The 26,669-nt window shown below is 35.0% G+C and overlaps 2 protein-coding genes across 7 annotated transcripts in view; one reads left to right on the top strand and one right to left on the bottom strand.

The window, feature by feature from the left end:
- The first annotated feature begins 2,280 nt into the window (after positions 1-2,280).
- Positions 2,281-24,097, top strand: LOC115455760 (neuralized-like protein 4). 3 transcript variants are annotated; one of them, XM_030184444.2, is made up of 31 exons: positions 2,281-2,849; positions 3,522-3,623; positions 4,447-4,560; positions 4,638-4,799; positions 5,680-5,803; positions 5,882-5,948; positions 6,088-6,220; positions 6,380-6,535; positions 7,067-7,207; positions 7,396-7,486; positions 7,741-7,843; positions 8,098-8,274; positions 8,769-8,859; positions 9,162-9,279; positions 9,446-9,554; positions 9,936-10,129; positions 10,376-10,561; positions 10,724-10,848; positions 11,120-11,229; positions 11,647-11,779; positions 12,330-12,471; positions 12,701-12,882; positions 13,022-13,112; positions 13,310-13,756; positions 13,895-13,977; positions 16,398-16,553; positions 18,261-18,446; positions 18,529-19,516; positions 19,794-19,989; positions 20,267-20,326; positions 20,712-24,097. In XM_030184444.2, exons 1-31 carry the CDS (start codon positions 2,697-2,699, stop codon positions 20,806-20,808), a joined length of 5,217 nt encoding a protein of 1,738 aa, XP_030040304.2. In that variant the 5' UTR covers positions 2,281-2,696; the 3' UTR covers positions 20,809-24,097. The 3 variants fall into 3 exon arrangements, with proteins under 3 accessions (XP_030040304.2, XP_030040305.2, XP_030040303.2); XM_030184445.2 differs by having other exon boundaries at positions 5,680-5,731; XM_030184443.2 differs by having other exon boundaries at positions 2,282-2,849; positions 5,680-5,818.
- A 1,093-nt stretch (positions 24,098-25,190) lies between these two features.
- Positions 25,191-26,669, bottom strand: part of LOC115455761 (neprilysin-2) — a 50,280-nt gene continuing 48,801 nt past the window's right edge. For all 4 annotated transcript variants that reach the window (XM_037443890.1, XM_030184446.2, XM_037443892.1 and 1 more), the window contains one exon: positions 25,191-26,552. In XM_037443890.1, the coding sequence (XP_037299787.1) occupies positions 26,352-26,552 (201 nt within the window). In that variant the 3' untranslated portion in view covers positions 25,191-26,351. The remainder of the gene's footprint in view (positions 26,553-26,669) is intronic.

A 26,669-nucleotide genomic window follows, 5' to 3' on the forward strand; every position in this document is an offset into this window, starting at 1 on the left:
ACAGCGTAGCCGCCTACATAGCTTAAACCAGTGGTTCTCAAACTTTTTAAATGACGGAACCCTTTTGGGAAGCAAAATACTTGATGGAACCCTACAATAAAACAATTGTTTTTATAAGTGTATTTTTTATTAATCAGCATAATAAAAGTACAATGTAACAGTTACTAATTATTATTGAGAGAGGTGTTTTGATTTTTTTTTCTAAATTCTTGCGGAACCCCGACAGAGGTATCACGGAACCCTAGGGTTCCGCGGAACACACTTAGAGTATAGCTGGCTTAAACTAAAAAATAACCATAGATTCGTGGTATTTTTTCGTTATACGGTATTACCCCGTATCCGATCGCATAAATATTTTTTTCAAATAAAACTCGCGCGATTATTTGGATATGCTAAACCATAATAAAACCTCTGTGGCCGATTGTTCTAATTGTTTATCAGTTATTTTTATTGTGGTTTGTTCCGGCCAGGGGTTTCCCTTGCACTCCCCTTCCGGCGCACATGTGTATGGTTGCATGTTCTTAAGAAAAAGTAAAAAATACTAGGAGTAAGTACTGTAAGAATTTATTAGTACTTACTCCTAGTTTTAACTTTTCTATCAGATTAAATATTCGTAATAAAATTTATAAGAATTCTTATAAATTCTTATAAATTTTATTACGAATATTTAATCTGATAGAAAAGTTTCATTAGATTTTCAATATTCTTCTAAACTTTCAAGGCGACTATGGCATGGACTTCCACAAGGATCCGTTCTCAGTTCTATGTTATTCAATATAATTGACAACTTTAAATCGTCAATTCTCTTTGAAATCTATTACTTAATGATTATGTTTCTTCGACGGTTTCTGGACTTCAATACGCGGATGATTTACTTTTGTATACTTCTGAGTGCCGACCAGTCAACACATACTGCTGGTTTTAATATCCTCTTCACTTAAATTTATAAAAGGTTGGCTACATTTAAACCGGGCTTATACGTCTGGAATTGTGCATTAATTTTTGAAAAATAGTTCATCCTTCGGATTCTTCTTAAATTCAGATAAGTTGCCACCTTCAAAGTTGACTGCTGAAAGAACGTTAGATGTGGTGGTGGTTGGATATACTTCATATCCGCTCGGATAGCGACCACAGTACACAACATGTTTAAATCCAATAGGCCGGCATAATTGTTTGAACTGCCGAGGGATAAGTACTTAATCATCTGTCGTCAGTTGACATTTTATTGGACCCCACTTCACTTACCGCCAGGTGCGTATGGGGTCACTTTGCAGTAGTGATGGCAATTAATACTTACTAATTTAAATTAATTTCGTTAGCATGCAGATTTTCATGTCTTGCCATGCTAATCAATTATGCTAATGCTAATTGACACATGAATTAAAAAGCATAATGAAGAATAAGCAATTCTCGCGCAAGTAACGGACTAAGTTTAAGGCTCAATTATTTTTATTTAACGCCAATTTACCTTCTATAGGTTTTATTAAAATTATATGATATTAATTTATATATTATAGAATATAGAATGAGTGTTATACCTAATAGAATGTGCATTCGAAGTTTTCATAAAATTACTTTTTAATTCTCTATTCAGGTATATTCAGAAAATATTATTATCTGCAATGTAATCCAGCCTAACATCGGTAATTTTTCTAAAATATAAACAATGAAATGAGCCACTCCGCGCGACGCATCTCTCGCGCGTTTTTTCTCGCTCGCTCCTCCATTCCAATCAGGCCACATTAGCAATAGCATTAGCATTTATCAGGAAATTTATCATTATTCCTGTGAGCACTAAGGAGAGCGCGCATTCTTGCGCTGCTATTCCAAACCGCGCTATTACACGAGTTAATTATTTAGCACTTACCGAAATTTTGCAACTGTATTTAGTTTGTGAAATGCTAAATGTGGTTTAGTATACTAACAATTATTGCTAATTATTCCAACACTACTTTGCAGTGCATGTATAAAAGGAAAAAAAAGACCACATTGAAAAAATAATTAAAAATAATATCAAAAATTGAAACAATATATTTACATTAAATTGTATTGGAGCGTTCTGAATTCCGTCTGAAATCTGAATATCATTCCGGATGTACAAGTCTGTCCCACAAGCTGCTTATAAAAGCATAAAACGTTGTGTAAAACATTTTTATAAAATGTTTATATATTTTATAAAATAATAATAAATAATATAGCAATTTATGCTAACATATACATTTGCATGACATTTCATAGGCTGTATGGACTATATTTCCTTTCAATAGTAATTGATTGCCGAAAATTTGGGAACTAAAAAAAAAAAAGAAATTGCCGCAATGACAAAGTAGTAATATTTTGATAATAAAATATAAATAAAAAAGCCAATGCACTGCTCATCTGTGTTACGTTGCACCCAGAAGTTCTTTTTCTTTTTATTATTGCAAGTGTTAAATTTCATTGAAATCCAGCTATTGTAAAAATGAAATATTGGCTTGGTAGTAACCAATCCAAATATGTCTGCGCTGTAATTGTGAATTGCATTTAAAAACAATGAGCACATCATGTAACATGTATTCTTTTTTTCAAATAAAATTGCCGTAGTATTTATTTATGATGTGAAAGAGGAGTCCGCATGACGGATACCTATTAATGATATGAATGAGTGGATGCTAAATATTTTTTAATGCTGAGCGCGACTTTTTTGAGATTTTACAATGAGGTTCCACAGAAGGTGTGGCGATAGAGTCACATTACTTAATGATAACTTAACAGCAGTAAGGAATTTTGTGGAGTTCAACCATGGCTTGATTTTAAGTGCTGAGCCTCTCAAGGATGATGTTTTATTTGAAATTTGCATTGATAGGAAGGTAAGCCATCTATTTTTATTATTTCATTAGGTGCCTACCCAATTACTTTACATTAAAATATTTTATTAATGTCCTAACCCTGAAACTACTTTATAACCTGTAGTTCTGTCATAATATTATTTTAAGACTACTTGTATTACAATTATCTGTTTGCAGTTTGCATTGTTAAATATCATTATTAAATATTATGTGGTTACAGCTATAACTTTAAAATAATTGTACCAATGAAAAGAAAATTCTCTTGTGTTTATTTTATTTTTTGTAAGACTACATTACTTATATTAAGACATCATTCTTTTAATAAATGCCTAAAATTGCATAAAATGCAAGTAAATCAATTTTTAATAGTGACATGAGCAAACAATTTCACGATGTGGACATTCAAGCCTTAGATGTTTTTAATTCATAATTTATTACAGTATTTCATATTATTATTTATTAAAACATACAGGTTTATGGTGGCTGTCTATAAACATCTATTATAAACCTGTATATAAAGATTATAATATACCTTTTATCTACCCTAATATTTAAGTGTTTAGATTTGGGTCTACAAATCAATAGTTGGTTATGAGAATGTTAAAACAAATTAAGATACAAAGGAACTATATAATACAACATAAACTTAATGGTTAACTTAACTCACTTTTATCATATTTTATTTATTTAAAGGTAAATGTGTGGAATGGCAGCTTGGAGATTGGTGCTACTACTCTGGATCCAGAGTACATGGAGCTTCCTGCAACAGCCACTAAGCTACGCAACACAGCATGGGTATACTTCAAATCTCCAAATTTATTGTTGCTAAATTATTAGTTATTCCTCTTTACTTAGTAACAATTATTATTAAGGTACATAGTAGTTCATATGTATTTATTATTTGTATGTTTTAGTTTACATATAAAAAAAATAATTATATACAGGTGAGCATTAAGCATAAGTGGGATGAAAAATATTTTTTTAGTGAAATGTGTTATATTTGAACTAAAAAAAACTGGCATCTTAGGTTTTGATTTTAAAATGTAAAAAATATGAAACATTCGTAATTGTCAATTGTTAATAATATTACGTGTACCTAAATTCAGGATGACTTCTTTCTGATTTAAATAACTAAGAGGATTGCCGTACGTAGGGTACAATGGAGGATCAGGGTAGGGCAGTTGTCCCCTCTGTATTGTGGCTAATTATGTAACAATTCCACTGTATCTTGTATTCATTATAAATTTTATCTCTAATTTAATATGTCCATGGTTATATAAGTAAATTGAATTGTTATTTTGAAATAAAAATAATTTTTCTTATACATTGTTTTGATGTATCATAAGTGCAACTTTCTTCGCCTATGTGAAAAATAAAATAATTTAATTATTAGCTTACCGTACCGCATCTTGGTTAATATACTCAAGATCTGGTCAGCTATGAACTAAATTTATTATAACATGTATTTATTGTTTGAGTTTAGTTAATTTTTGTTTGCTTACTTGTCTATATATTAATATGATTATATTATATTTCCTCCAAAATTTTGTGCCGCTGGCTAATAAATTGCATATTCAATATGCATATTTTTTGTAACCATAAATTATTTGTATGCCAGATAATGTCAGGCAGTTCAATTGTGAAAGATGGTGTTACTCTGCTTAATTCTTATGGACCAGAACTTGAGACTCTCAGAGAGCGGGATTATGTTGGTGTTATGAAAACAAGCAAGGTAATTGTAATCATAATTACATTTCATATAACAATGATGATAGAATCATGATCTTCTCTATGACGCATTTTTCACAGGGAGAATTGATGTTTTACATCAATGGCAGATGTCTCGGTATAGCGGCTACAGACTTGCCTTCAAAAGTATTTGCAGTTATAGACTTATATGGACAATGTGTGCAAGTTTCAGTTGTCAATACAAATGGAAACCGATCTGCAATGGATGGCAGCTTAGACCAGGTGTGATGATGACTATTTTATAAAATAATAGGTGTTACTTTTGGCTTCGGCTGCATGTAATTTCTTTTCTACTATAAAAATCTCTAAATCATTGTAGGGTTCTATTGTGCCATTCGTTTATAAAATCAGCTTAGATATTTCAAACATTTCCTACAAAACAAATTACGGGGATGAAAGGTAACCTATATGTTAGTCCAACACATAGTTTATCTAATTGCCAAATTTCATTTAGGGGTTTCTGCATTCGCTTGCATTATAATACGAATTAAGAGTCTGATAACGTGAGAATGTTTTTCTGAGATAAAAGTTGCGATACATATTTTCCCCATATTGAAAGTAGCTTGTGTCCCTCCCAGGGTTTCAAACTATCTCCATACAAAATTTCATCGAGATCATTGAGTTAGTTTTTGATTTTATCGCGTTCAGACAGGTAGGCAGATGCGGCGAACTTTTTAAGAGGAATAATTCCGTCATACTTGATTGTTGTCTAAATTTAACAGTTTACGCAGTGCACGCAACGGAAATTCTCAAAAGGAATAAATTTATCCTGTTTTTGGAATATTCTTATGTAATTCTCCACTCCTATTAGTGATAGCGTGATGTTATATAACCTATAGCCATTCTTAAAAAATGGGCTATTCATCAATGAAATATTTTTTCAATTTGAAACGGAAGCTCTTGAGATTTTCACATTCAAATATACAAACACACTTCAGGTTTATACAATAGTATAGATTATAATGGAAAACATGGCGTGATTCACGCCATATTGTACAATGTACCTGTTTAAAATATGTAGATGTGAAACATTTGTGTAGTAGTGAATTGTGTAAAGACTATGATTTTGTGGTAGTTGATTTAAGTATATATTTGTTTACAGATCGAGGAGGACCCCAATAACGATGACACACTTACATCAAGCGAGATGGAAGGTGCAGGCTTTTCAGCAGACAATTATCCAAAAGATATGCCTCACAATGCTTATTTGCCTATGACGTCAGAAGGTGCTTGCGCGTTAGGTGAGCTATTTATTTAGTTATATCATTCACATTTATTGTCATGCCTAATCCTCTTTTTTATAGTTGCGCAGGATCGTTTAAGATTCCATCCGAGATGCGGGATCCTCGTCAAGCTTTCTGCCAACAACAAGTGAGTATAAACATTACCAATTAAATATTGTAATGTAACGCAATATTCTGTTTAATTATGTTTATAATACTAAAATTGTAGTAATGGTAAAGACTCATTCATAATCTTTATTTGATGCAATTGTAATCATTACAATCAGGACGGCAGAAAGGGCGCGGCCTTTAGATGATTACAACAATGGCGTTGTCATGACCCACCGGCCCCTCTACGACAACGAACTGTTTGAAATACGCATCGACAGGCTCGTCGATAAATGGAGTGGCAGCATTGAGGTGCATACATACTTAAAATCATAAGCTGTTTAGTTGATGATTGAAATATGCTTTTTTTCACTATATTCATTTAAAGTTTACAAGAATATTTGTTAGTAAATGCATATACACATTGCCTGTTGCCTACAATTTGAACATTGTCAAAATTTTGATGTATAGATGGGCGTGACAAGCCACAATCCAGCTACAATTCGGTATCCCTCGACAATGACCAACATGGACTCTGGCACCATAATGATGTCAGGATGCAAGGTGCTTCTAAACGGCCACGGGACATGCATGGAGTATGGGAACTTTAATCTTGATGAACTTAGGGTATGTTCATTTTTTATAATTACATGAATATTAGAATTTTTATGAGAGATTAACAAAAAAAGTGAACTTGTGCAATTACTATTCAATGAACGATTCAACACTTGTTTTTAGTGTGCCGGTGTAAGGCTTGGTTTCTTCTCATGAGAATGAGTCTAATAACATATTGTATTTTTTTATATACCCTCTTAATCATAGACTTTTTTTATCTAAGGACGGAGCATTGCTATGATAACAAGTCTGTTTCTCAGTGCTGATGGCATGGCAGCCTTCACAGTGTGTAGACATTAGCCTGTTGTGATTGGCTAATATTGAGATACAACTTTAATCTAATTGGTTGTCAGATAAACAGAGCTGAATAAACAACAAGCTGTCAGATAAACAAATCTGAGAAAAATACAAAATCTAGGCGTTAGCAGTCACATCAAATTCCTAGAGTCTGCATAAATTGTGTTATATGGAAATATTCTCACAGATACACTTATTGCGGGGGCGTATTTTATAGCAGAATATAAATTCAACTGTCACTTGTAGGAAGGCGACACCGTTGGATTGATGAGAAAAAGCAATGGGAAATTGCATTACTTCATCAATGGAATTGATCAAGGTGTTGCAACTGACAAAGTTGACCAACAAGTTTGGGGTGTGGTAGATCTATACGGTATGACTGTAAAGGTAAGTTCCACAAGTTATTTAAAGACAATAGTTTAACATAACTTTTCACCCATACTAGGGCCACAGCCTTAGATAGGCTAACACCTATAATCTGTCAATGGTAGAGACCAATGCTAAGGAGCTGGACAATTGTAATAAAGGGTTGATATTATTTACGTGTTTAAATTTATATACACATTGGTTTCTAGGTGTCCATTGTAGACACTTCGGAGGATATCGACAGTAATATCCAAAATATACCACCACCATTGGCAACGGTTGAGAGTCTGCCCGCCCCAAGTAAGTGGCTGATACAGCACAGTGTTTTTTAAAATAGAGCACTATTGGAATATTATTTTTAGATGTAGTGATTGTGTTTCATCAATACTCTAGGATATAAATGAGTCCTTAGCTTAGATCTACTAATGATTTATACTAAATCATTTTTAGTTGAAATAGTTTCTATGCTATGTAATACAATTTTCAGATGTTACATTTCCTTTCATAGAGTGGCAGCTTCAAGTTATCAGGTATTATTTATTTTGTGTTTGCAGGCAGATTTAGACCAAGAATAGACGAAGATAGCCTTTTATTTCATACGCTGCGTGATTCGAATGTTATTATTATTAATGATGGTAAGACTGCTCATAGGCCTAAGTGAGTATTATTTTATCATTTCCTTAGTAGCTTTGGTCATAATTTCTTTTGCATCTAGATTTTAATTAGCATTTTAAATTCAATACATCCAGATTATAAATCTATTATTAAACCGAAACAGTCTAGAATGGAGGGAATTCAATTTCCCATCAAAAAAGCAACTACCTGTAGAATATTTGATATTTAAAAAATAATATTGCCTTCTTTTAACAATGAATCTTAACTTGTAAATTATATAGTTTGTTTTATTTTAGTGCTTTCGAATACTTCAACAATGGTGTAGTGATGACTAACCGCACTCTAAGGACCAATGAATTGTTCCAAGTGAGGTTGGACCTCGTTATACCTAAGTGGGCCGGAAGCATTGAAATTGGGGTCACGCAGCAATCAGCAAACGAAATACAATTACCATACAGAATGAGCAACGCAAAGTTAGTTGTTTTTTTATATTTTCGCCTTACTTACACAGGGTCATTTTGATATTGCGTTAATAAATGGAACTACATACTCGTCTTTGCTTAGATTGTGCAAAAAATCATCTGTTAAGTACATAGTCGAGTACAAGCCAATTATTTCATTCACGAGGGCGAATTCGCGAGCAATATTATATACCTATATAGGACCTAAATTATTTTATGCATATTCTGTCTTTATCTGATAGTCGTAGTCTGAAATTTTAAAATTCATGTTAGAATTGTGATATTAATCTCGATAGGTCTTGGCTGTAATTTTCCTCGGGCACGGGTTAGTAGTCGTGATAAGATTTTTTTTAATATCCTGGCACGCAAAATGTCCCCCCTGCACCTTATGGTAAGCGGTTTGGGGTCCACGGTACAATGGCGACTAACAAAGAATCATTATCCTCGCTAGTCGTTACGACGATGCCGCCATGTAGCAAAATGAAAAGTTCACATATTTGTTACAGATCCGGAACTTGGGCGGTCACTGGAGAAGACGTTATACGTGATGGAACTATCATCATTCCACAATACGTACGAAACCTCAATAGATTAGTGGTAAGTGGTGTAGGGATAATTTATCACATATATTTATTGCTTTATTTTGAAATGATTAGGTAGGCAACGGCTTGGCTGTGCCTCTGGCGTTGCATTAGTCTATGGGCGGCGGATGCTGCTTACCATCAGGAGGAACGAACGCTGCTTATCTACTAAGGCAATAAAAAAATGTACCCCCTCGATGTTATTTACACCGTCCTCAATTATTCCCACTATCGTCTAGACTCAAATCACAGCTGTTGCGTCCCACGTGGCTGTGTGTAGTGTGAGAAAGTGGAGGTAATATTCGGTTCTCGTTGCAGGAAGGAGATACTGTGGGTGTCATTCGCAAAGATTTGGGAATATTGCATTTTTATGTGAACGGAGTTGATCAGGGCCCGGCGGCATTTAACATTCCTGAACACGTGTTTGGGATAATAGGTGGGATATCTTTTGAATACATTGTCCAAGTTTATAAGTATAGGTTCCAAACAGCTCGAAAAAAAATAAAATCAATTTGAGGCAAAATAATCTTGGTGAACTATCGACAACATTATTTGAGTGTCCTGGTCTCTGCAGCGAGTTTTGTACTTATGTAATGTTGTAGATTTGTACGGCCGAGTGGCGCAAGCGACTATCGTGGACAACTATTTGCCACCACCAATGTATTCGCCAGACTCACCGGTGTCTATAGAGTCTAACACCACTGTGTACCCGTAAGTTATGTTTGGGAATTCATTAGGTTAATTTGTTTTAATTTTATACACACAATGCATACCCTAGTGATGTATACGTAGTATATCGTATATTGGTTTCTTCATTGTAGTCAAAAGAAAAGTTTAAATCTGATGTTTTAATGATATAAATGCCCTTAATGTTACCATATAATGTTGAAATGCAAAAGAAAAAATCTATTTGCAACTGTTCTGCACTCATCCAATAGTACATCAATCAAGATTGAATATACGATATGATTCATAATGTATATATGATCGTAAAGGAGTTAGCTAGTCTCAGTAATATTTATGGACAGATCTGCACACATACTTATTATAAAATCTATTTGCGTATGCTGTATTTTACATGTTTGTGTTCAGTGAGATGTGCTTCCACCGTGTGCACGGACGTAATGCGCGTCTCAATCGCACGCGGCTGACGGCCTCGCGCGCCACCGTCTACTCGGAGTTCAACGACGCGGTGCTGTTCAGTTCGCGGCCGCTGCGCGAGTGCGACATGTTCGAGCTCAGGATCGACAAGATGGTCGACTGCTGGATCGGAAGCCTGGAAATTGGTATTGTTTTATGATGAAGGGTGTTTCATATAGGAATATTATGGATACAGTATGTAACAACATGGAGGTCTAAAAAAGACTTAAATATATTGTTAATCTTGGCCTAAAGTCAGATAGTCACAATCTAGGATAAAAATACTTTAAAATGGTGGAGAGCGGAAGTATAAAGTCTAAAAATTTAAATGAAGTTCACGTTACGCAATCATAATGTAACAATGATTTATTTACATAAATAATTTCGGACAGGTGTGACAGCAATAAGACCTGATGATTTGGAAGCGAGCGGCGGCGTGGCGGCGGTGGCGGGCACGGCGACCGACCTCAACTGGGACACGTACATACTGAGCGGCGCCGCCATGATGAAGGACGGGGAGTGCGTGCGCAGCGGATATCCACTTGATCTGGACACGCTCACTGTGGGAAGCCGAGTTGGTAAGTGGATAACAAATTCATACCATTTATGTTTTTTTGTTCTTCCGGGGAAAAATATTTTTTATCGCTACTACCACTAGAGGGTGGGTGGGTAACTTCTTTCTACCAATATTTTACAAGTCTACGTACTCAATAATCTCATGAATGTATTATCCCACGCAGGTATGATGTGGCACGCGGACCGCAGCCTCCACTACTACTTGGACGGCATGGACATGGGCAAGGCGTGGTACGTGCCGCATCTCAACATATACGCCGTTGTTGACCTCTACGGACAATGCACGCAGGTTTGAAAATAAAAACATTCAAACAACACTACACTGGCTAGAGACAATTAACTAATCAGTGGTATTTTATTCGAACAAGCTTCTGTTCGCGTCTCTTCTGTCACCTGTTTATGTTGCAACTTCCATCACACGTGGATAATGTTTCTTCATATTATGTAATTTTATGTTTGTAATATCAATTTATACTGAATTTAAGAATGTAAAAGAACATATTGAAGATTTTTAAAGTTATTTAGCACATGCAGTGTAGTAATTTAGAGGATTGTTCCAGGTTACCATACTCCAAAACGAAGAAAGAGCGTTTAATTACAACGGATGTCCGAACGCAGAGAGTGCGTTGTTGTCCAATTCAAGAGTCTCATCACCTCCCATGCCTTACTGGTAAGTGTAACTTATAAAATATCGCTGGAAGCGCCCAAACCGCCTTAATCTGGCCGTGTTTTCACACACTTACGATTTAACCACATTCAAGAAAACAATATAACATCTTAAAGGCTTTAAAATAAAATTGGTACTGAAAATGTCTATGGATGGCAGTCATTTGCTGTAAGCAACGTACATGCGCGGTAGATAGCTCTACAAAAACACGCATGTGTTAAGGACTTTGCTATAATTTAAAGTATTGTAAGGTATCTACCAGAATTTGAAGCTTGTATGATAAACACTAGAAATTTTTTCTTATAATATGAATGGTGTTTCATTTTAAAATTTATTGAATTATCTAAATTAAGGTACGTATCAGCACGCTACATTTCATCATCGTATTTGTATAGATATATGAGTTGGTTGAATTTGTAGGAGTTTCTCTGAGTACTGCGGCGACAACATAGTCCTGATGCACGACTACGTGATAGCGCGCCGAATCACGTCCGACCCCACTGCGGCGCTCGTGTTCAGCTCCGCGCACCTCGCCGTCGGAGAGATGTTTGAGGTGACTTTTCTTTAATGCTTAGTTTACACTAGCTATATTATACATACAAACTTTAAAGCTTTAAAATTTGCAGAAACCAGCTTGACGTGGTTTTGAGCAATGTAAAAATTACTGAAACTACTGAACAGAGCAGAACTGAACAGTATGAAAGACGTCGACTTCTGCCAGTTTTCTTGCTAATCTGAGCCGCCCACATACTAAATTAATCCCTTAATATAATAAAACTATAAAAATTATTGAGTGTATATACTCTGTAATATTGAGATACAAAGTGACTAATATCGTTCGATCTCAATGGCCTTATCTTTCTTCCACTCTGATTTATAGTAATCTATATTACCTACAGAGTGACCCTATTAGTATTAAAATTTGTTAGTAATAATACCGTAATTTCGCCATCAAACGGTAGAAAGTATTTAAAATTGAAAATAATAATACAAGCGCAATATATTGCCCACTGCCGATATTGGGCCTTTTCTATTACTGAAAGGGTTTTATTTCTATCATGCATTGTAAAGTCTTGTTATTATATTATAAATTTAATCCACAGATCAAGATAATCGAATGTAGGCACGGGTACGCGGGCAGCTTCCGCATGGGCGTGACTGACGTGAACATACTGAACGCGCACGTCAACCGCTGCCTACCGCCCGCCATATACCATTTGCCGCATTTCACCGCTTATATTGATGGTAAGTTATTTGTAGTAGGATTACAATATAGAGATCTAAATGATCAAAAGTGTCTGCATAATGTCGTGGCAAATATTTACCTTAAGCACTTCATGTTCATATTGCAGTCGATTTCGATATTTATTTTAATGTACTTTTAGTTGATATATTTGTTGATTTTTTTCATGAATTTATTGGGTGATGTTTCTTTTATTGTTTTGTTCGTAATATCTTGTCATCATGTTCTTAGGCCGGTACATGAAGTATTCGAAGCCGGGCCTGCCTAAGGAGCAAGAGGTGCAGTCGTTTATCCCTTCTTTCGAGTGGCTTCGGCCCGGCGATCGTATTGGCTTGAAAAAAACCAGCGACGCACGAGTCCTCGTCTATTACAACAACGAACAGCTCGACATTGCTTTCGAAAGAGTGCCTGATGTAAGTATGAAGAGATCAAGCATGATGATGATCAAGCATTTAGGATGATAGAAAGAAAAATAATCAATTAGTGGCTTCCATATGTAGAATTACTTATTTTTTTATATTTAAGGTAAATAAGGTTTTGTTGTAATTTCAGAAAGTATTTGCTGTTATGGAAATATTTGGCAGTATTACGAAGATCTTCGCCATGCCGCTCGGCACGGGCCCGATAAACACCAATCATGGAGGTTAGCAACATTCAGTAATCAGCAATTAGGTATATTTACTGAAGATAGATTTTTGGATCGTTTATTGAAATTAGACGTTATTTTTTATGCAGTTTATAATTAGGCATAATTTATTAAGTTATTTATAAGTTCTATATAATAATTTAAATCGATTTACATCTAAGCTCGCTGCGCTATAACGCATAACATTACCCTAGGCACAATACCGAACAACATCGTGGACTACTACTACAGCACGAACAACGTGTACAATACAAACAATCCGAATCCTACCAACGCGAGCAACAACGCACCGACGCCCAGCAGTAACGGTGAAACTCAGCCGAAGCGACCGACACAGATCGCGACCAATGGCGGCAATATCGGGATACCGTGTGAGCCGACTACGAGTGGTGTGACTGGTATGTCACAAGCGAGACAGTATGATGAGCCCTCCGCTCCTCTCGCTTCGCCCCCTGATGCTTCTACACCGGACTGTAAGGAAGATGAGAAGGTCCTCGTGACTAGTTCTGATACAGTCAATACTACTGAGCTTATGAGCGGCTCGACGACTTCGGTAGTGACGGCGACGCGCCGGCGCAGACCGCCGCTGCCCTACACATTCCATTACGTACACGGAAAGAATATCAAGCTCTGTAGTTCGGGTAAGACATTTTTGACTTTAGATACAAACTACATATTATAATTGATTTTATATTTCATCAAAATAGTTAAAGGTTTACGTAGAAAATAAATTACAAAATACATTATACATAATTATAATTCATACCTTCACATTCCAGAAACTGTAGCGATGCGTACAACAGGGTATAAAGATGGAGTGGCAATAATAAGTCAACCGCTGAGAAGGGGACACAGTTTTAGGGTAAGTGGAACTATGGCATTTCTTATTATAATTATGAAATGATACAGCATTTGCATCTGTCTTTTCTAAGCGAATACGTGCCGTGATAATGCGTAGCGAAATACAGTTATTATCTGCAAGCTCTTGCGAATTACTTAAAACGACGCTAAAACTGCTGTTCAAACATGAGCAATGCGTATATGCAGTTGTGTACATAAATAAATATTCGATATATTTTGTATGTCAAGCGATGGTATTCTTTACTTCGCAATATATAACGTCAATTTCGCACGGAACAATGTTGTCATTCGTTGTATAAGAACTATATTGTTGATTTGGGCTGTTGTTAGGACAATAATAAAGTCCGAAACTAACATGTGAATAATAAAATGTCCTAAATGTGCGTTGTAATTTGTTTTTTTTTGGTAAAACTATAATAGATGATTAATAACATTATTCATACATATGAACCGTATACTAGTCATACGCATTATATTATGTATGACTAGTATACGGCTGACTGTCTTGGTGGCATAGATTTGATACTTACGCGATACGAGTAGGACTACCGCGCTATGATCCTCGGTTCAAATCCTGGGTTTGGCAAAAAATATTTATTACTGGGTTGTTCCATTTTAAAAATTTTGTAGTCACAGTTGGAAAGTTGGCATTGTGATACCCCCGTGCCTCGGATAGAACGTTAAGTAGTTGGTTCTGCGCCTGATCTGTCTCCGGCCATGTCGGATTGCCATCTCACCGTCTATGAGAGTGAAAGAATAGAGAATGCAGTTGCGTATTGGTCACGCCCTTGTGCACTATAATATCTGTTGCGTACCTGCCTGATCTCCGTGGAGATTGTTAGCCGTGACCGAAATTCGGCTAGAAGGCATTAATATGTATCGAGAAGTAAGGATACTACGACAGTACGTGGATGATATTGCCGAGAGGTAGTTCCAGATTTTGTGATAACGCTTTTACAGTGGTCACGCCTCGCAATTTTTAAAAAGTTAGTTGTGTAAATTATCACTTTACTCTAAATATCTGGGACTACTACGCAACAATTTCGAAACTGTAAACCTGTCAGCTAGATTGATACTCCAAAAGCGCAATTTTTCTTTTTAATACAGAAGCCATATGTAGAGGAAGATAATAGGGGACCGGCCTATGCTTGATTTTGTAAATTATTCTATATGTAATGGTTAATAATACGAAAAAGAAGCACTCCTGCGAAAACTGCATAAAAATTGGTTAAAAAATGAGCGAGTAATTCATATTTAAAATATTGTAATGTGCAGAAGTGGGTGCGATGTGGGGATATCGCTTCAACTTTTTCTTTCGCATGTGTCGTAGTTCCCGATGACGTCACATGTGGGTATTTCGTCTCTTTTCTGTTTCTTGTTAATTACCCTTTCCGCCGAAATTCAAAGACTTATAACTTGTTGATTTTTTACCGGATTTTGATAGTTCCTTCTGTGTTATAATTTATAGTATGTAAATATTTGATAATAGTAAAGAACAAAAATGAGTCCGGTACCCTATTAAATACAATTAACTATAGTGAATGATTAATTTTTTAAACACCTATTGTTTATTTAGAATAATTAATTATATCTGCAATGTTTTGCTAACAGCGTACCCCATTTGCTCAGCGAATATTAGTAGACTCGCGAGTTAAATGCAAAGCGAGGCTTATAACATAACAGGTAATTACTTGTTATGTTATAAGCCTCGCTTTGCATCTTACTCTGCGATCTTACTTTCTAGAATTCTAGGAAGGAAGAACGCAGTTTAAAAAATGTCTAATATTGATAATTATTGTCCTAAAAATAAATAAAGCTTTTGTGTAGAACACTTTGATCTAAAGAATATAATGTTATACAAATAAACAAAGCACATATGTCTGTATCCCCGAAGGGCTGGGCAAACATGCAACCAGGGCAACCACTATTCACGTTGTGTGTTTCCTCCTATGATATAATATAGGGTGAACCTATTGTCATATCGGAATAAAAATTCCGGATTCTGGGCTGATATTAAAATAATACAATTGCTCCATCGAGGCGGTCAATCAGTCAGTCAGTATAAAAACAACAAACAAACATGATATTATAGGAATATAATAAGTGCAGAAGCACTCCTAATCTGCAGCACAAGTACCTTTCGATTTATATAACTTTCATATCATTCTTAAATATACAAAAAAATATTATGTATTGGTTACAGGAGGGTAGCTCAGTCATGACCGGCCTAAAGTTAGTTACGAGTAGCGACCAATCTACGTTTTTGGGGAATATGGGACTAGATGACGTAGTGGGTGGGTGTCGTGCCTATCTTCAAGTCAATCATGACAGAAGCCATGCTGTACTTAACGCATTTATATTATTGAGGTTTCGCTGAAAGCAATACTATTTTATAAACCAATATGATCTCTATTGTTGCAGTTTCGCGTGGACAAGATAATGAGTGAGTGGCTGGGCAGCGTGGGCATCGGCGCGGTGGGGCATCTAGTCAACGAAGCGCTGCCCTCCACCGCCATGAACCTCGAGCCGCCCGCCTGGGTCATCACCAGTGACATTATATACGACAACGGGGAATATGTGAGTTGAATACATTTCGCTTTATGGCTGATCAAAAGAAAACTGATGTAGGGTATTAAAAAAAAATTCGTGCGGTGGTCTTCACAATAAGTTCTTTTTGACTTTTAAGTTACATTCATTGATAAATTTATTTATGTACTATGTGTTTCTCGCGGCTTTGCCCGCTTGAATATCCTTTCTTTTATAAAGGTCTCTAAAACACAGTATCGATTTATAGTGTCACCTGTACGATGCCAGCGCCATTTATTTAAAGAATCTGATTAATAATCTCATATTTTCCCATGGGAGCAAATTACCGAAATAAATAGGAGGCTATGTGTTAATAAAGCGGCGATAGCCTATTTGGTTGTGAGACGGACTGCCAAGACGAATGTCCGCAGTTACAAAACCCATGGGCACGTCTGATTTTTTAAATCATATATGTATTCTTTGTGAATTATCCCTTGTTTTAACGCTGAAGGGAAACATCGTGAGGAAACTTGCATATCTTAGAAGTTCTCTATAAGATTTTTGAGGGTATGTGAAGTCTACCAATCCGCACTAGTCCTGTGGAACGGACTAAGGCCTAATCCCTCTCAGTGGTAGAGGGGACTAGTTCCCCAGTGAGACAATATATAATAGAGGGCTGATATATTACTATTTATGTATTTGTATTAATTCAGGAAATGAGGTACCTGTGTGCCAAAAGACATTGTTCTGTACCCATACATAATTCGCCCTGGAACCAACAGCAATGGAAAAATCTTTGTAATATTTAGAATCATTAATAAATTCTCATGATATATTATTTATAAAACGGACAAGCTGGGATCTCGCATTAATCCAAAAAAAAGATCAGATTTTGAGGTTATAATTGATATTAAACATTGAAAACTTTTCAATGTTCAAGGTAGATTTATAGTCCTATCATTTACGCTTTAAATATGCTTTTTATTGATATAAGTACCTATCTAATATATATCAAAGCACTAAAGATTCATCACTATGTAGGTATCTGATTATTTTTTACTTAAATCAGGCTATTTTAAGACTTGGTTTATATAATTTTTGTATAAGTAAAAAGGTACCTAATTATGTAGTTATAGTATTTACATCCTCTAAGAGTACCCTTCAGATTTTATGTATTTTCTATATACTATACGTACATATTCCCCGAAGAGACAGACAGAGGCGCATTGTTGAGCATTCACGCTACATCAGAAGCATGGCAGATTTTACACACTTTTCGTAGACTCTTAGGGCATGTAGGATTAAATTAAACAAATAAAAAAATATTTTCAGTTTATATTATTTATTTCCTCATCACCTACATTGTTAAGTAAAATATTATCTGAGTATTGTGCAGGAGGGTTGTTGTTATGGTATTATTTATCAATTCAGTTTTGCCAATCACCATATTAGTTAAATGAATATAATTACCGTTTGAATAATTGGCAAACCGCATTTATGCATGCTAGTAGTAGTAGTATATGTTGTGTCGGGTTCCCCTTCGGAAAATGTGGTCATATTTTTGAATGTTTAGCAGTGGTGAAGGGTCCTTCACGACTGCTAAACATTCATACATTTTTACAAATTTTCTCATTATATTAGTTATATTTTTAGTATTAGATAGATTACTAAGAAAATTAGATTCTAAGACCGTAGGAACTGTGTTACGGAATAGTTACAATATACCTTTATTACTCAACAGAAACTTTGATATTTCAGACAAAAAGCAAAAAAGGTGCTGCCCTTGAGAATCTCTGCGAGCAGTCGGTGCTGACGATTCATTTTCGACTGAACAGTGATATTGTGATCGATATCGACAACGAGTCGCTCGGGGTTATCGGGAATGCATCGCGCAACGCCTGCCACATCTTCCCAGTGATAGATCTATACGGGAAAATTTGTCAGGTAAAGAGTTGGATATAAGATAGTGCTAATTGCATATAAATTGTTAGATACATTTCATATAGTTTATTGTGTCTTTCGACAGGTTTCAGTTCTTCTTCATCCACATGTAGTAGTCAGCGGCACTTCAATAGACTTGCCCATAATAGACGAGAATCAAAGGGAAGAGTCGCTTGCTGAGATCGATGTCTTCGAAACGGATAGCATCCGAGCTATATCGGATGACGTCACTATCGGCAGTGATGTACGGCCCAAACGTAAACTGAAGACCTTTAGCCATGACAATCTTATCGATGACGATTTGGATCCAATTGTCGCCCAGCCCGGTCCTAGTACGTACCGGGAACAACTGCCACTACCTCTTCCACAATCCAGTCTTCCTGATGAGTTTAACGAAACAAACAAAGACGAAATCAATCACGTATCATTGCGATCAAACCAGCTTTCCCTGCACCAGAGCCTAATAGTACAGGACAGCAACCGCGCCACTAGCAGTACCGATAATTGTAACCGTTGCATACAAAAGAGCCACTCCTCACATAGCTTTGGTCATGTTAACGAAGATTGTGATAATAAAGGTACAATACGCCATACATACAGTGCCAATTCGCGGATTGCTGATGACTCTGATTCTATGGACGCGGATCAGTTTTGCGATACAAATATCCGACATAATGATCGTTATCCTGAAGCGAACGACGTGGATAACTTGGACAATGAAATTATGGATGCTTTGACGTTGGAGACTGGTAATCTGCCGGATTTAACTGAAGAGCAATCTTCGTCTTTGGACGAGTCAACGCGTCGCGATGAAATATGGTCCGAGCCGCTATCAACCGAAAACCTAAATTACCTGAATCGTATTCTATGTTTTGATCAGGAAGGTGTGGACGGACAGAGCTTAGAGTCTGAGTGGGAGGCTTCTGGCGAAGGATGTGAACATTTGCATTTGGTTTTAAAATATTGGAATTTCTTAGTTTGTCCTTATCCGGAGCTTCGAAAAGCAGTATCTTGGGGTCAAGTTCGGTGCTATTGTAATAATTGCCAGCCTGAATGTCAGTCACCATTAGCAGGTAATTTTGAACTTGTGCTTGTAATGTGTATTTTATTTTAAAATAATGTTTGCTTAGAAATCTCGTAATAAAGAAACGGAATTTGTTTTTTGTTTGTCTTGTTAACAATTTTAAAGTTATTTCATTTACATAAATCTGTCATAAAACTTTCATGGTGTATGAGTTGAGGTACCTTTGCCTTTCTTGCTTAGAATATAACTAGGCAAATTTTAAAGACGCAAAGTATAAATATGAGATGAATTGAAAATTGAAATGAAAATGAATTATTTTGTATCAGGTTGGGTTCGCATCGAGCGTATAGACGGCGTGGGCGCGGCGCAGCGTGCATTTTGGCACGTGTCGCGCTGCACGCTGGGGTTCGCGCAGGCGGCGCACGCGACGCTGGCCGCGCGCCCTGCCGAAGAGCCCGCCGCGCCGCGCCGCCCGCGTACGCTCGCGCCCGCGCCTTGCACATCGCCATCCTTCTCTGACATGTAACTATCAACGTACTGGCAATAATAATATCACACAAGTATACACATTTTCCTTTTAATATTAATAATGGTCATGTCAGTGTTAAATTTAGTTTTGAAAACATTTAAAAACTAGTATTTTAGTGTGAAAACCATAAATTTGGTTCAGTAGTAGTCAAACATTTTTAGTTACTAATTCACTTTCTATTCGAGTAAAATACTAGCATAGTCCCAACTAGGCATTAATGAAATATTTTATTATATTTTTGTATAATAATAAATTTGTTGGTACTTACAGATGGTTCGACGAAGAAAGCAAGCCACATCACACAGTATTGGCTATTGAAATCGATGTAGAGTAAGTAACTCTGGTATAACAATATTTGTCTCAGATTGATAACTATATATAGATACCAGACTAAAAAAAAGGTTGCAAAACATCAAACTTATTCTTTATTCTGAGGATTATACAGCTTTATATACGTAATACGAGAGTAATTGAAATGGTTTATTTTTATTTCGAAAGAATCATACATCAGAAATTTACGCGATCTTTATATGCCATTTCTTGAAATGCCACACATCATAATTTATTTTAGATTGGTAATGTGTCTGACATATTACGGACGGTACATGTTTAATGCTTCCGTGCATGGTTTCTAAGGCTAGTTATTATTCTGAGATATTTTTCAGAACATTCTGTTGTTCATTCATCATTACTTAAATTCCAAAAATCATTTCAGAGGTTCTGCCGCAGAAAACGATCGTCTTTTAGCATTTCTCATATACTTGAAACCACATTCCTACTTAGAAGAGAATCCGCCAAGTCTAGAAGATTAAGCGTACGTGTCTTACAAGTCGGACAATGAGTATAGTTGATAGAGTTTTATTATTGTATAAGGGGCACAAAAAGGTTGTCATAAAGTATTAAAGATATATTGTAATTATGACGGTCGAGGTGACTGGTCGCCGTCGGCGTTAGTACGTTGTGATTGTTTCGTTCGCTTCTACTCGTATTTGTGTTCAGGTTCAAATTTACAAAATTGTTTGTTAGTGGAGACATTGTGCTGCTATTATTGCACTATTTAAAGATTCAAATAATATAGTGTGTATTCATTCAGTTTATATTTTAGAAATGTAAACAAATGTCTATGTTTTGCATATGTAATATGTATATTTGATGTTTGAATCGGTGAGTTATTTTGTAGACATGTAGATTTTAGAAAATATTTGAAAATTGGGTAGATATTTGTGTACATTTCTCGAAATACTACGTAATTTTAATGCTTGTTATCCAAGAAATAAGCTTCCAAGTAATATTTAAGTAATTTCTAGCTTCTATTTCATAGTGCACCTACATCAGACATTTTTATAAATATGCAAGTAATTTTTATGAATTATAGATACATTTGACACGTAGTGATTTGTAGCGAAATACTATTTGACACAGCCGTCGATACTCACCGTTGTGGCAGTGCATTGTCTCTTAAATCTGTCAGACTTTATTTATATGTGATAATGTGATAATTGCTCGAGTAACTACTCGGGCGGAGCCGCAAGCGTAAGCTATTAAGCTATTAGAGCGTAAGCTAAAAGACAGTTGTCTTTTCCCGGGATAGAAGTCCGGCCGAGTCGAGGTTTTTTCTGGGACAAAATATAACTTATGTGACTATCGAAATCGAATTGTATTCCTAATTTGAAAATATTTTTGATGTGTAGAAACTAGGACCCTAAACATTTCCAGTATGAATTGGAACCTATGTTATTATACAGTCAGTGAAAGCATGGAAATTTGACCAGTCGTTTTTGAGAATAGACAGAACAAACCCATATTTTACAAATTTATTTTAACTATAACAAGGTTATGTGCAAATAATTAATTATTGTTGTTGCAATTTCGATATTACTGGTACTTTAATATTTTCATGTGTAATATTACACATTTTTTTTTGGTTTATTAAATCTTAATCATGGCCAATATAACGTACAGATGTACAGGGCGTAAGACGAATAGAAAGTTTAGAATAGATCACAATGTCAGCACACAATAAGTTTGCAGATAAACTTGGCCAATACCTTGAGCAAGGTATGTCCCATCAAAGGCACTATGTAGAGTAGGCTGACCCTTGAGTTTATAAAGCTTATTTATACTGGAATATTCCATTATATTTTAGCATAGTTAACACTTTTATTGACAAGCCGTATTCTAAAAAATTGTCTATCCATTCATCGAATATGTCTTATAAAATAATTTGTGCAATTCCGTACCATATTTCAATGTTATTCAAAACACATAGATGTGCCATTAGGAATTTGAACTCTAAATTATCATACTTGGAACAATTACATTCCCTACGCGTAAACGATAAACTCATGTTTGTATTTTCGTTCGTACTGGTTTAAATTTGACATGTCTTTCACGTTTTACATTGATATGGCAGATCTATACTTTTTGGAATATTATTGAAACTTAAATTTCATATTATATCCTTCGTAGTGCAGCTGCCTTGGTAGAATTGGCTGATTTAACGATAAGAAATTATGTTCTTGACTAGTAAATTAGTTCAAGTGATTAGGTTTTTTTTTATTGAGATTTTCGTCCACACTGCTATTTTAGTATTGTCGCCTGATGTATAATTTTATTTAGATAAGGTCTTGTGCACACGGTGCGATATGCTTTCACCGATTTAATTCTGTCTTTAGTTTGAGATCTGCATGGAAACATGACTATTTATTACATCGTATGTATCCATTTATCTTAAATAAGTTGAAATTGCACTTAGAAATCGGATTTATAGTAAAGATGTTTTAAAATAGCTGTTGAAGATATATGCAAGGAAAATATGTATAGAAATAGTTATAATGTTTTAAGTGCATGTTCTTTGTGAGCCATAATCTTACGTCCGTATTCGCTAACAATACTTATCAGTGATGTATGTTGGATACATACCTAATTTATTAATTATTATTTAACTAGATTTTGGTCGCGGTTTTGCGAACTTTCAAGTTTGTTTTTGACACAAAGTAACACTCCGAGATAATTGAAAGAATTTAAATAATATATATCTTGTTCTGGAAATTACTTCGTAAATCTAAATCCGCATATTTACCTCTTTATATGGTATTGAATATAGTCGGTTATTGTTAAAATTCTATTATCAAATATTATTAAAAAAAAATAGATTAAATTAGAGTCTGCAACGGTTATTTTTACGGGATTGGATCGAAGATTAATATTTGGATGATTTATCGAAATAAATCGAATTTAACAGCTCCTTACGTCATCTGCGGTTTTAGCCATTATTATAAAACTTGTGGATACGGGCGTCAGGATTATTTGTTATTTATACTTGGCAATTTTAGATTCAATATCGGATACAAACTTCTGTAGAGTATAATATGAGCTAATATATGTTCATGAGTATTTTAAAACAATGTTTTCACCAAAACATCGATAGTTTGGTATTCTAGTCTTGAATTATGTACGCTTACATTTAAGATTATATTTATGTGATTATTAGGTTATTTAGAGTTGTATTAACTTAGTAATCCTGAGGAGTATTTATATTTGTGGCACACAAGGATTTCTTTCTGCCTCGTTGTCTTGATATGATTACAATTATTAAAAAGTATATAAGAACATCGATATAAAATTTTGTTTGATACAGTAAGTATTTTAAGATTGTTTTGTGGTAATTTGCTTGATAATTGGTTATTGACGATGTGTGCTAATTTGGTTGCTGTATGTCGGACAGTTTACTGCGTAAAATTCATCCATTATAGTGTCTATTAAAACGAGTAATTCATGAATTTATTGTACTCCCATTAAGATAATTCATTCCCGTCATAGGCATCATAGATATTGAGAATTTAAATATTCACTTTGTATTATGAAGATAGTTTTTCTCTAAAGTTCATAAATCTAGAAACTATTCATGCCAAACAAATGCTTTACCACTTTATTATATTTACGGCCGTACTTTGACCTCGAATACTTGTGTTATTTGGTTATACTATTTATACTTGTATGCATTGTGTAGTTACAAAAATTGTAGCATGTTTATTCTATATTATGATTTAACAAAACTGATGAAATAAACTCGGAAGTAATAAAAACTTTTTAACCCTATTTATTTGGTATTTCTTGCATATTAATATATACCGGAAGAAAGGATTCTTCTATAGTTTACTTTAGATTCCGAGGTTAATAATTACGGCGGAGCTAGGGCATGGCTGGATATCGATTTATATGGAATGTATTTAAAACATAGAATTTCAAAATGGCGGGCATATTTCTTAATTCTGATATTGGGGTTGTCGGCAACCAAAGATACGTCCAGATATCGATTTTGAATGTAGTTGGCCTTAAAACAAAGAAATTAAAAATGGCGGTCACTTTTTACAATTCTAACATTGGATTTGTCCTTTACGGCCAAAGGCACGTCCAGATTTCATTTTTGACGGCAACTGGTCTTGTAATATTCTAACATTAGATTAATAATTTGCATCTAATAGCAAGCCAAAAACCTAAAATTAGTAATATTTCTAGAAACCTTTAAAAAAGAAACAATTTGTAGAAATTTTCATGATTTATATCCATAAATCGGCCCGAGCGCATTTATGAGCGCATGTAGGTAAGTATACCGCTTCCGCCACGAGGGCTTAAAAGTTATTTAGATTTGTGAAAATTATTTATCAAAGTCGACCTTACCGCTATTGTACGGCTAAACTATTTGGTCTATAATAGTTTTTTTTTATTCAAATAAGACTTGGCCGTAGTATTGACCGTCATAGTTTGAATAAGTTTTTCGTAAATTTAAAGATAATGAATAACCTTTACGGATTTTTGTTAACTGCATAAGATTCTTCGAATTGTAAATGGCGTCAGGTAAAAAATATCTGATATTTTTTTCGACAACCCGTTTCAAATGTATTTTACAAGGTATTGTGGTCAATAAAAAAACTATCATTTATTCTTACTTGAGTAAAAATAGGTCTATATTTTTACTATATATTTTTACTACTACTTATAGTTTTGATTTAATTATGAATTATAGTAATTAGGTTGCTTTTATAAAAAAAAAACCCAAATTTAAATAAATAATTTTGGCTAACATCGACCATCGGCCATTCGGTCCTCTAGCTAGCTACTTCAAGACAGTCGATCATGTTATACTTTATAACATTCATGAGATGCAATTCGGGGAAAATAAAAAAAAATGTCGTAAAAACTATTTTATATTGGTGTTCCAATAAGTTACGATACACTCGTTTCAAAAAGAATGTTAATAACTACTTAAGTATAACTTATCTTGGTTTCTCTGTTCCTTTCCAAATTACGAAGGATGAGATTCAATACATTGCGCGTATCAATAAAAGAAAAGACAGAGACAATGCAGCGCAGATTTGTAATGGAATATATAAATAGAGTTGAGTATTTATCGGCTATGCATTGCCCGCTACAATCCACAATAAATACTTAACAATAAAATTAACGTCCCACTCCTCACGAGAAATAATCAAATGTGTTCCGTCGTGCGAATAAAATATAAACTCCGAGCCAACAAAACATTTTGTACTTCTGATGTACAAGTATGTAAATATCCATAGGTAGCTAGGTACATGTTACACACCCGTGGAAAAGTGATTTATGCTCAGTCTAACTTCATATAAAAAGAAATTATTTTTTAAGTTTTCGATGCTATTGTACAATCACTTTAATTACATAATGTTTATTAAACATAATTCAGTTTACTCTATTTACAAGTTGTAACAACATCGAAATATATGACGACAACTAGACATTCAAATACACACCCACAATATCTTGCACTAACGGCTTATTTAACTTTGTGTAGTAACAATGCAGGATAGAACGGTGCTGTTATTAATTATTTAGTAAAACCAGATTATTAATTGGTGTAAATCTCTTGTGACCGTCAATCTGCACTGGATGCTGCACAAATTATTTATAAAGATCAAGCCTTAACCGAAGGCATTTATTGGTTTCATCTGCTTCCGGTTTTGTGTTCCGCACATTCATTTTAAGAAATAAGAGCTTAATTAACCGTTTTTCGACCAAAAATGCCTTAAATATCACTATTTAATTGCTAGAGACCGGCTTCGGAATACTCTTAAAAATGACGAATTAACTTGCTTTACACGTCATTTTGACACACGGCCGATTTAAATGAACGATTCCAATGACTAACTGCGGATATATATAATAAGAATAAACCAATCAAAATAAGTCATTTATAAGAATATCAAACCATTTTTTAACTGGTCCATTTTCACTGTCAATTCGGCGGTAGCGATTAGGATCGTTTACGTAAATCTGCATATAGCCGGTGGACCTTAAAGGTTGGGGTGAATGACAGGCACTACCACACTTTGCACTTGTTGATGGGGTTCATAGCCGTGCCCATTGGGCATTTGAAGTCTGACGCGAACTCTTCCATGTTGGACATAGGGCCAATGACGCGGAACCGGCCGGGCGCGTGGAAGCCAGTCGTAATACGCAGTTTAATCGCTTCGTTGCGGTACACTGCACACCATGTATTGGCGGCGCTCAGCCAGAACAACTGAAATTCCATAATTATCTGTTATAGGTACCTCTATGTACAATCCTTGGTTAAAATTGAAGCAAAAATGTAAAGCCTGACGAAACCGAGACCCGTTTTATTTAAAATCTTTAGCTT

The sequence above is a fragment of the Manduca sexta genome, chromosome 27, assembly GCF_014839805.1.
Source record: "Manduca sexta isolate Smith_Timp_Sample1 chromosome 27, JHU_Msex_v1.0, whole genome shotgun sequence".
NCBI classification, from domain to species: domain Eukaryota; kingdom Metazoa; phylum Arthropoda; class Insecta; order Lepidoptera; family Sphingidae; genus Manduca; species Manduca sexta.

Excerpts from the sequence above, each read along its gene's own strand:
- LOC115455760 (XM_030184443.2), top strand. The coding sequence starts at position 2,697 with ATGAGGTTCCACAGAAGGTGTGGCGATAGAGTCACATTACTTAATGAT. Across the intron at positions 12,472-12,700 it reads TTTCACCGCTTATATTGATG|GCCGGTACATGAAGTATTCG; the intron begins GTAAGTTATTTG and ends TCATGTTCTTAG. Across the intron at positions 13,113-13,309 it reads GATAAACACCAATCATGGAG|GCACAATACCGAACAACATC; the intron begins GTTAGCAACATT and ends ACATTACCCTAG.